The following is a 12,106-nucleotide window of genomic DNA, read 5'->3' on the forward strand; positions in this document are numbered from 1 at the left end:
GCACTGTCCCTAGCGCCTGCAGACTTCTCTCCCTGCACTAAGTACACTGGTAAATGGCAGAATCTAAGATGGCTGCCGCTATTTATAGGGCTGTGACATCACAGGGCATGGGTGGCTGCTGATTCGCTGCATGCATGGCATTATGGGTGATCCCACCTTCCCAGAGTTCCTTTCTCCATGTCCTCACACGTGCAGCAGCCATTTTAGGAAAAAATGTAATTTGTTACGATGAAGCGTGAGGAAATTCGGCTTCGGTGCAAATCAAATTTTTCCTGAAATTCGAAACAAATTCCCCTTAGTCAGCTTCGATTCGGTCATCTCTATTCAGTATGTCTAAAATAAAAAGAAGCCTTATAGTAATTACAATACCTGGAAAATTTTTGTTACCGTATATATTTCAAAATACATTTTCCCTTACAACAGCACAGTGCAGACGGACAGACAGAATTTTGAATGATCTTACAGAGTATAAATTAACCCCAAAAACTCCACTTCTTGTGGGTTTTTTTTGTCCTTCCTCTGGTAGGACAGGTAGAGAAATCTACCTGTGAAGCGAAGTACTTTTTAAATTGTTACCTTTTATCTTCATTTTGCCTCATTACAGTCTGGCCCTTCCTGCAAAGAATATAATGTCCCTCTACCTGATGGTAGTGATTCTCTAAACTGCCGGGACTGTGTCGAGATCCCCTCTGCTACTCCACCCAACACCAGTGATGTCGTAAACTGGGTGCACTTGCTATCTGTGCCCCATCATGCCACTGCCACCCTTTGCCTGCCTGCCTACAATTATATTACATACGGTATAGCTGCTGATGATGCTCTCTGCTTCTAATCCCCCTACTGCCACTTCCATTACTTCTACACAGCTGCTACTGCTAATACTACTACCCCTAAAAAGCCCCACACACGTCTACTGCCCTGTCTGCTCCTTGCTGTGCTGCTGCTACTACCGTTATTATTGTGGCCACATGTCACTATGACCCTTCCCGTTTCCACATCTACATTGTACTGTTCCTTCTCCCAAATAATAGGGAGCATATTCCAGGCTTATTCAGAACAAGTCACTGTTCCTTCCGACAATTGACACTTGTGTTTGTATAAATATGGACAGATCTTCTGACCCTGTTAAAGCATTTTCTTAGCACATTGGTGAAAAAAAAACGACTCTTTCGTATGCCTGTTAAAGGGGAATATTAATTATTGAAATTTATGCCAATCTCAATAATTAATATTCATAAATAGGCGTGAGTCGTCTAGTGATGCCTCCGCCTATTTATAGTAATTAAACAAACACTACTGATTGCCCTACTCTATACTGATGTACCTGCGGCGATTTCTGCGGCGCCTTACTACTACAAAAGACTACACACACTGTGCTTAAATAAAAGGTATTTATTAACACACTACACATTACAGTCTAATATTTGCTTATAATTATATATATCTATATCAATGGAATAGATATATATGTATTTATAGCAGCACACAGCAATATAAGTAAACACACTATAACAACACACTAATACGGTCCTAACTACGCTAACACAGTCCCAAGTCCTTCCCAGGATCAAACTACAGTTACAATAATACACTTACATAGATACAAATATCGTTAACCCACCCGCCTGGCTACTCACTGTCCCTACGGGGTACAAGGGGTGAAACACAATTGTGGCACTGCAGGGGTCAATACTTGCAGGCCAGGGTATAGCAAGGGTTAATGCTCTGCAGGGACAGGGCAATGCAGGGGTTAATGCTCTGCAGAGACAGGGCAATGCAGGGGTTAATGCCGGGGCTACACACAGGGTCTGAGGGGTTGATGCTACTAGAAGGGTTATTGGGCAGCAGCAGGGGTTAATGGGGGAGGCTTGGGGTGCAGGGGTACAGTGGACAGTGGGCTGGGACAGCAGAGCAAGGTACAGCCGGAGTTAGGTACAGGGCAGCAGGGGTTAAGGAAGAGGCAGGGAAAGCGATACTTAGCCAGCTGCTCAACTTCTCAGTCCCTCTGGCTGCTCCGTCCTTCTGCTCTCCTCCTCTGGGCTTCTCTGGCTTCAACTTCTCTGGACTCAGCCCCCTCCACCTCTCTTCTGAGCGCTGCCAGTCTCTTCCTCCAGTCAGGTATGTGCAGGGCTGTGTGTGGGTTCCTCCTCAGCGCTGCCTGCGCTCTCTCTCCTCTCTGTGGGGGGGGGCGGTCTTCAGAGCGCAGCACATCGCTGCCTGCGCTCTCCTTTCTGCTCTGAGCGCCAGCTGCGCTCTCCTTCATGGGGGGGGGGGGGTCTTGTCTCCTAGCGTAGCGCAGCCCGGATGGCTGCCTGCGCTTTCTTCTATGGAGGTGGCGGTAGAGATCCCGACCTCCCGAGCGCAGTGCCGCTGGGGTATTTAAATCCTGCGGCGCTTGCTCCCATTTTCCCGCCCTGCAGGCGTGTGCACGCACGCCTGCAGCCAGGTCCACCGCACCAACCCGCGCTCCCAGGAGGGGGGATCCTTTGATCCTCCCGCCTGTGGAGATATTGCACATCTCTGGTGCTGTAATTACAGCGCCGGAGGTGAGCGGCAAACAGGGGCATGGGAACTCTTTATTCTCATGTCCCTGAGAGGCATACCATCTCTTTATTGATCATCTGTCCTTTGAAGTGGCCGAAACTGGACATAATTGTCCAGTTGTCGACCTCTCCTCAGCTGGGGGGTGGGGCACCATTCTCCGGCTAGCAATATCTAAGTATACACTTCTATATAGATACTTGGGGCACATCTATATACGCATACACCAACCTGGGGCAGTATTTGGCCACATTTAGGCATATACATCAATATAGATGTTTGGGGCACATCTACATGCATGTATATATACACAATATAATTCTGGGGCATAAATGGGCAGCAATAAGCCCACCCGCATATATATATATATATATATATATATATATATATATCATACATACATCTCTATGCATACACCCATACCACCTGGACTGGCCCATGCAAAAGGGCCAATATATATATGCATATATGTAAGGGCATATATGCATATATATTTAACTCCAACACTTCCCTCAACAATCCCCCTGTTGTCGAGAACACGACAATAAACTTCTTGGGGGAAGGGTTGGGATGTATTTGCCTCCTCAACCGCACGCTTGGTGACAGTTCAGGAAGGACTGAAGTAATATGGCCCTTAGCTACCTAGACATCACCTATTGCGCCTCCAACCTGCCCTTCAACGTAACCAGGCGTCTCCATCCACAGAATACACAGTCTTCTTCTCTGGAACTTTCTTGGTCTGTGGTCTGTCAGTGTCGATCTTCAGGTATCAGCCACTCCCAATTACTCTGGAATGGCTTCACCCTCACAGTCCAAGGGTCGATCCACGTAGCAACCGTGGACTGGCCTCCTTTCATTTCTGCTGTCAGTGTCGATCTTCACGTACCCGCCGCCGCCCCCATCGTCTTTTTTTAGTCAGACTCTGGGATAGCTTCACCCTCACGGTCTCCAGGTAGTACTGTCAACCGTGGAATGGGCTCCTGTTAGTAACGGCACGACTTTTCTTCCGACACTGCTTCTTCCGTCTTGATTGAAGAATCAGTTGTTGGGGAGGTTCTCCCATGGATGGATACGTAGGTCTTTACAAGGCAGGTCAGAATTTCTGGTAAGAAGTGATGTCATGGTACCTAAATTCTAACTGCGGGAAAGAACACCGCACTAACTGACATTCAGTCCAACCCTTACAAGCGTCACCGTTCTTGGGGTTAAAGTGGTAAATAAACTTTGTAAAGGAGGGGGGGCCTGTCCCTAGGGAATCTACTCTTCCCCATTCACACAAAAACAGGTCACATCCCTCCCAACACCACCAAATTCCATTAAATGTGTGTACCCATAGAGACTCATGCAACCTGGCCTATCTCTCTACAACTCCAAAGACACAGGTAGGTCATAGACCCACGTGTCAATGGGAGAGGACTATAGGATGCAAATGTGTACAGCCAAGTTATAACTCACAGCAGTGCGTTGGGCGAGTTTCCCTGGGTATAGGCTGTCACACATTTGTACCTAGAGTGTTTATGGGTACTCAATTGACAAACATACAAAATCAATATATGTACATAGTACTATGGGGTTTCGGGATAGCACAAGTTATACGTCCTGAGCCTCCTCCTCCGGTTAGTTCGGTAAAGTTCTGTCTGGTTCTGGTGTGCTTGGTCAATAAGTCCCTTGACCCTCCGATACACAGTCCCATGTAGATGATGATGACCAGAACCAGAAGAACTTTCACTGGGTGAAACAAGAGATCGTAGCTGAATAAGCTCTTCCACCCGAACATCTCCAAGTCTTTCTCCAGAGCCTGAGATAATGCTACCGCTGGATTGTGGCACAGTCCTCCGTCTCTTGCTGAACAAAGGTCGCTTGACTGCCAAAATACAGTAGGATCCTCTGGAGCCTCTAAAGAGTGTCAGGGGGGATAGCTACTCTCTTCTGTGGCGTCATCTGGGTTTTTCCTCTGCTCCATAGTGAACACACCTATGACAGAAGAAAATACCAGGCACTCCTGGGGGATTTCTCCCCTCATGGTGCAGTTAGATGTCAAATCCCAACACCAACACATTTGACCTATGAGTAGAGAAAGGTATTGGACTGCTCTTCATCTCACAGGACCCCTCATTATCCTAACACTGGTGTATGAACACCCTACCTTCAGAGGATCATGTCCTCTGCTTCACAGCCCTCTGCACCAACAGATAAGGATGGCCACCCTACTAGGTTAGGCAAACTGAAGTGAGCTGTGGACAAAGCACCATCTTGTTATTGATGGCACTGTATCCCTGTCCACTCATGTGTACTCAGGCTGATTTACCCCTGTGATCCTGTCTTGTGGAGGCCTGCATAATTAATGGCATGGGTCATGCCCTGGCTCTCCAGGACTCCACAATACAAGAACACAGTCCACACTCTGCTGCCAATCATTCTGTGTCCAATCCCCATTAGAGCTGTGTTACCTGTTCGGACTAGAATTAAGTGCGCAGCACAACATTACACCAATGTTGTCTGTCCTCCCCAGTCCCCAGTATAACACAGCCCTAGCGGAAACTTTGAGCAAAACAGTGTTACCTGTATCGATCAGAGACCTTGGTTGCTCATCGTGATATCCCAATTAACTGTGTTCCAATGTCACCCGTTCCGCAAACCAACAATTTTCTCGATTCACAGTATAACACAGTTCTACTCAAATGGGACACAAGAATGAATCAAAAACAGCTGGACTTACAGCAAGGAATGTAAACTACAAAAATCAGCATGGTGGAACACATTCGTAGACAAGGACTACCACCATCAACATCAACAAAAACTTACAAACAGATAACAAAAACACACAACATGGACATACACAGGGAACAAACGGTGTAACAAATAGTACAAGGGTGTCAAATGTTGCCTAGCCTAGCTTGGCCATTCCGACCCCTCAGCAGCTGGTGATGCTGCCGAGAGGTAACCCCTTTATGGCCAAGCTGACTAGACCCTACTACACAATTTGTTACCTGCCTAATTCTACTGTTGGACACAATTACTTGCACAAGGGCAATTCCTTGCAATGTGTCCTTTGTTTCCACACCTGAAACACGTGACTTGGTTTCCTGTCCTGTGTGTTAATGTTCCTATCTGCGTTGCAGTGTCTCGCTATGTAACCTAGGCCACCACAAGAAAAACATCTGATGTTTGCTCTGCATGGCCCAGGTCCATCTACACTGCAGCCATGATCCCTTCTCCTGAATTGTTCCATTCTCAGGGACGCACTCTTCACAACAGTTCTTTTTCCCAAAGTCAGGGGAAAATCTCTGTTAGTCTGGAACGGCTTGATCTGATGATTTGACCGGTCACAGACTACTCCCCCCCCTTTTTGCCCTGCACAGGGCAAAGTTTTGGGAGATTCCGACCCTGACTTTATGGAAAAAGAAAGGGCCGGCACCAAATTGGTGATAACCTGTTGCATGCCAGACATTAGCTGGGACCTTACAGCAACCTCAATTTGGCTACCGTCACGTCAGTAGAGGCAGTCCGCTCCTTGAAGGCCTTGACCTCAGTATAAGACTGAGTCAACTTAGCCTCAATTTACTCCTTCTGCCTCTGCAGCTCTACTAACTGTGACTCTATCCTAGCCACCTGAGCATCTTGGTCAACAGTAGCCTGCACATTCTCTGCCAGCTGTGCCTGCAATGCCGAAACCTGGTTCGAAAAACTGGCACAGCATTGGCAGTGAATGTTCGGAGGAATTGTCTCCGTTGACCGAGACACCAGCGCAACTTCCTTTGGCTTGCAGATGCTAACCTCAAATGTATGCACAAGTTTGGCTAGCATCCGAAGCCGTTTGGTGGCCTTGTTCAACACCGTCCGTTTGTTAACACATAGCTTGTCGTAACTACAAACCTGTGCTAACAAATCGGACCACAGCATTTCTGCTGACTTGTAAGTGGTGGGGATGATGGGGTTAAATGTGCTGTGTTTAGCTAGCTGGTGTAGTGTGGAGAAGTCCATACTCACGTCTTGATGAGAGGCCATCTTCCTTGGTGTTCTCCTTTGTTGTCCCTTGTGTGCTGCGTGGAGAAGGTCCTTTAGTATCCGGAACGCCTTCTCCCGCTCAGCCCGACTTCTCTGTTCAGCTCCAACGGTGATGGTCCTCTCTTCAGTGACGTATGTGACGACTTCTCTCCAGTGTTCAGTGGGTGTGCAAGGCAATCAGAAAATCGTTGATACACAAATCAGAAAGATTTAGATTCTCTGCTGTAGAGATTGCTCTGTGTCTGGTTCTGATTGAACAAAACGCTTTTCCTGTACAAACTATCAGGCTATAGAAGCTCAGAATCGCGTCCCTCCCGCCTGACTAGTTCACAGCGTAAGCGATTTTTTTCACCAAAATCAAACACAGAAAACAAATTCCTAGCAGTGGGCCTGGCTCGCCAATGTTAAAGGGGGATATTAATTATTGATATTTATGCCAATCTCAATAATTAATATTCATAAATAGGCGTGAGTCGTCTAGTGATGCCTCCGCCTATTTATACTAATTAAACAAACACTACTGATTGCCCTACTCCATACTGATCTACCTGCAGTGATTTCTGCGGCGCCTTACTACTACAAAAGACTACACACACACTGTGCTTAAATAAAAGGTATTTATTAACACACTACACATTACAGTCTAACCCTCCTCAATGGAATAGATATATATGTATTTATAGCAGCACACAGCAATATAAGTAAACACACACATACGGTTCTAACTACGCTAACACAGTCCCAAGTCCTTCCCAGGATCTAACTACAGTTACAATAATACACTTACATACACACAAATATCGGTAACCCACCCGCCTGGCTACTCACTGTCCCTACGGGGTACAAGGGGTTAAACACAATTGTGGCACTGCAGGGGTCAATACTTGCAGGCCAGGGTACAGCAAGGGTTAATGCTCTACAGGGACAGGGCAATGCAGGGGTTAATGCTCTGCAGGGACAGGGCAATGCAGGGGTTAATGCTGGGGCTACACACAAGGTCTGAGGGGTTGATGCTGCCAGAATTCAGTAGCAGGCAGGGGATAGGCCGGAAGGGGTTATTGGGCAGCAGCAGGGGTTAATGGGGGAGGCTGGGGCTGCAGGGGTATAGTGGACAGTGGGCTGGGGCAGCAGAGCAAGGTACAGCCGGAGTTAGGTACAGGACAGCAGGGGTTAAGGAAGAGGCAGGGAAAGCGATACTTAGCCAGCTGCTCAACTTCTCAGTCCCTCTGGCTGCTCCGTCCTTCTGCTCTCCTCCTCTGGGCTGCTCTGGGTTCAACTTCTCTGGACTCAGCCCCCTCCACCTCTCTTCTGAGCGCTGCCAGTCTCTTCCTCCGGTCAGGTATGTGCAGGGCTGTGTGTGGGTTCCTTCTCAGCGCTGCCTGCGCTCTCTCTCTCCTCTCTGTAGGGGGGCCGGTGTTCTGCCAAATCTCTATACCTTGCGAAAAGTCTATACCGGAAGTGACACGGCCGCACAGAAATCAGCTGGAGGAGGGTGTGCGCGGCGCTGCGCAAGCGCACATCCACCGGCTTATCAAATAATTATTGCAGCGCCGCGATAGAAGTACTTTGTACACCGCGCATGCGCACTTAGGGGTATAGAGATTTTGCAGCGCAAAATGTTTCATCAGATCTCCCTACCCCTGAGTGCGCACGCGCCCACAAATCATCAGTTGCAGTTCATCCTTACCACAGAACTGAGTGCTGGATATCGAGCTCACCACATAGTAGAGCTAAACTGCTGATGATGATTTGCGGGCGCCTGCGCACTCAGGGGTAGGGAGATCTGATGAAACATTTTGCGCTGCAAAATCTCTATACCCCTAAGTGCGCACCCGCGGTGCACAAAGTACTTCTATCGTGACGCTGCAATGATTCTTTGCCAAGCCGGTGGATGTGCGCTTGCGCACACCCTCCTCCAGCTGATTTCTGTGCAGCCTCGTCACTTCCGGTATAGACTTTTCGCAAGGTATAGAGATTTGGCAGAAACACCGGTCTTCAGAGCGCAGCACATCACTGCCTGCACTCTCCTTTCCGCTCTGAGCGCTGGCTGCGCTCTCCTTCATGGGGGGGGTGTGGGGATCTTGTCTCCTAGCGCAGCGCTCGCTCCCGTTTTCCGCCCCGCAGGAGTGCACATCACCGCACCAACCCGCGCTCCCAGGAGGGGGGATCCTTTGATCCTCCCGCCTGTAGAGATATCGCACATCTCTGGCGCTGTAATTACAGCGCCAGAGGTGAGCAGCACACAGGGGCATGGGAACTCTTTGTTCTCATGTCCCTGTTAGGCATACCATCTCCGGCAGCGCATGTATATATACACAATAAAATTCTGGGGCATAAATGGGCAGCAATAAGCCCACCCGCATATATATATATACAGTATTATACATAGAGATGTATGCTGACAAGGGGGCATACATACATCTCTATGTATACACCCATACCACCTGGACCGGCCCATGCAAAAGGGCCAATATATATATGCATATATGTAAGGGCATATATGCATATGTATTTAACTCCAACACTTCCCTCAACAATGCCATTAATGTGCATGTGTGTATAAAAAGGGCAGTGATCTGCCTCCCTTAAGGCAACATTTTTGGATGCTTGTTACAAACAAGCCACTATTTCTTTTCCCATAACCTCATGTGTGTTTAAACAACATCTGGCCCCAATAATGGAGAATTTTCAGAAGCTTTTTAATAAGTAAAAAGAATAATACATTTGGCACAGTGTATTTTTTGGATGCTTGTTAACACCATCAACCTCATTGCTATATATGTCACTCTGACATTATTAGTTATAGATGTCATTACATTCAAGAGCTTAGGGGGAGCAGAGGAAAGAAAGAAGGAAAGAAAGAAAAGAAAAGAGAAGAAAAGAAAAGAAAAGAAAAGAAAAAAAGAAAGAAAGAACACAAATTCAGAACAAATTGACAAAAATATATCTTTTCATAGGAGTCCTAGGAGATTTTCAGGCCAATTGGACCATATTTGGTTAGTGTAGAATCAATTTGGGTCAGAATAGAATTTATTTAACAAATTTGCAGAATCTAACACAAAACGGATTTCAAAAAGTTTGATCTTCTCTAGTACTGTGTTATCTAATGGTTGATGGCAATGAGCCAATTTCATATTTTGAAATTCGTTCACGCTTCGTTTGGTGGTAAAAGCAGAATTGCGTTATGGATTCCGTCAACATGGACCATAACGCAATTCTATGACGGAATGCCTTTAGAGGCATTCCGTTATTTATTCTGTCATAATAGAAGTCTGTTGGCCGCAAAACGGAATCGTCCCATTTCCGTTATGCAGGGGAGTCGGATGCTTTCCTTTGTAGAATTGCTTTATGGTCCGTTGTAACAGAATCCATAACGCAATTCTGCTTTTACCACCAAACGAAGCGTAAATGAATTTCATAACATGACATTCGCTCATCTCTAATGGTGATGTGTGTGGAGTATCTGTTACAGATTTGACATCAAGACCCAAGAGTTTAAGGCTACTTTCACACTAACGTTTTTTCTGGATCCAGCAGGGTTCAGCAAAAACGCTTCCGTTACTGACATACAACCATCTGCATCCGTTATGAACTGATCCGGTTGTATTATCTTTAACATGGCCAAGATGTATACGTCATGAACTCTATTGAAAGTTAATAGGGGATGAATCTGATGCATCCCCATTGACTTGCTCCGCATCCCAGGACGGAAATAAAACTGCAGCATTGCTGCGGTTTGCTCTCCGGTATGAGAACGGAACGGAATGCATTTTGGAGCATTCCGTTCCGTTCAGTTACGGTTTGTCCCTATTGACAATAAATAAAGACAAAACAGAAGCGTTTTTTTTCCGGTATTGAGACCCTATGACAAATATCAATACCGTAAAATATTAACGCAACTGTGAAAGTAGCGTTAAGCTGCAGAGGTAGCACTTGTTATCTTCACCTGACCTCTTTCCAGCCTTCACCATTAATACAGCATGCCACAAAACATCAACAATATTAATATAGCACGCCATACCTCCAGTAGGTCTACAGAATGGCATGCTATATTAATAGCGAATATTGGCACTTCGAGAATTCGCGAATATCTAGAATATAGTGCTATATCTTCATAATCGCGAATATTATAGATTTTTTTTCATCAGTACCCATGATCCCTGACTGCTTCTTGCTTGTGGGCCAGTGAGAAGGCTGCAATATCTTTGACTTTAGGAGTAGTGTTGATTGCCAATTTTCGTATCACAAATTTTTATTGCGAATTTTCCAATTGCCAATTTTTGCAATTAAGAAAATAATGACTGGAGATCACGAATTCTCGAATTTGCGATTATATGATGAATATTTGGCCAAATATTCGGGAAATATTGCGAATTCTAATATTGCCCCTGCTGCTCATCACTGTATATTAAAAGCCTACCCAACTCTATGTTAATAGTGTAGAATCTTTCTTATAGTCTCTTTGACATCTTTATTTCGGACACTGTAGATGATGGGGTTTAGCATGGGTGTCACGGCTGTGTAGATGAGGGAGATGGATCTGTCTATGTCTGGGGATGAACGGGAATGGGGGCGAAAATACTGAATCATTATGGTCCCATAGTAGAAAGTCACCACAATGATGTGGGAGCTGCATGTGGAGAGAGCTTTGTACCTTTTATGAGAAGAACTGATCTTCAAGATGGAGACCAGAATATGAATATATGAAATCAGAATCAAGAGAAAGAATAGATTGACTATTATGCTTGCCATAATATAATTTATCAACTCATGGATCCAAGTATCACTGCATGATATTTTCAAAAGTGCGGGTAACTCACAAAAGAAATGGTTGACATGGCGGGTATGGCAGAAAGACATCTGGAAGGTGTAGGTGACTTGTGAAATGGAGCTGATGAAGCTTGAGGTCCATGACACAGCAGCCAGGTTGATGCAAATCTTCCGGCTCATGATAGTGTTGTAGTGAAGTGGTTTACAGATGGCAGCAAATCTATCATAAGCCATGACTGCAAGTATAAAACACTCTGCAGACCCCAAAGCCAAATGAAAGTGCATCTGGACAGCACATTCTAGTCGAGAGACGCTCCTGTCTTTGGCCAATGTGTTATATAAGAGTTTAGGGACCACGGTGGTAGAAAAGCAGATGTCAATGAAGGAGAGATTCACAAGAAAAAAATACATGGGAGTGTGGAGCTTCAGATTAAACCTCACCACGATGATCAGTAGAAGGTTTGCTAACAATGTTATCAAATACATCAGCAAGAAGGTAATGAAACCAATGACCTCCAAGTATGGAACAGTTGAGAAACCGAGAAGAATAAATCTGCTAGAAGACTGGTTGAACAGTTCCATAACATCCAAAGGAGACCCCGAGCTGGACTTAAATCTACCTGCAAGAGCTAATGGCAATGGTCTTATAATCATATCATCTGTGGTCAACTCTAGGAACAGTACAAAGAGCATTAGAAATTGTGGACTCTTGATATGTGTGAGGTTAGGACACTGATATTTAAAAACTCCTATAGAGATGCTTTAAACATAAATTAGGGAGCTTATA

General features: G+C 45.7%; 1 protein-coding gene across 1 annotated transcript; it reads right to left on the reverse strand.

The window, feature by feature from the left end:
* Nucleotides 1–10,980: 10,980 nt before the first annotated feature.
* LOC120981558 (putative olfactory receptor 2W6) lies at nt 10,981–11,901 on the reverse strand. The gene has a single exon (XM_040411096.1). The coding sequence runs from the start codon at nt 11,899–11,901 to the stop codon at nt 10,981–10,983; it is 921 nt and encodes a 306-aa protein (XP_040267030.1).
* Nucleotides 11,902–12,106: the final 205 nt, after the last annotated feature.

This window comes from Bufo bufo, chromosome 11 (genome assembly GCF_905171765.1).
Source record: "Bufo bufo chromosome 11, aBufBuf1.1, whole genome shotgun sequence".
Lineage (NCBI taxonomy): Eukaryota > Metazoa > Chordata > Amphibia > Anura > Bufonidae > Bufo > Bufo bufo.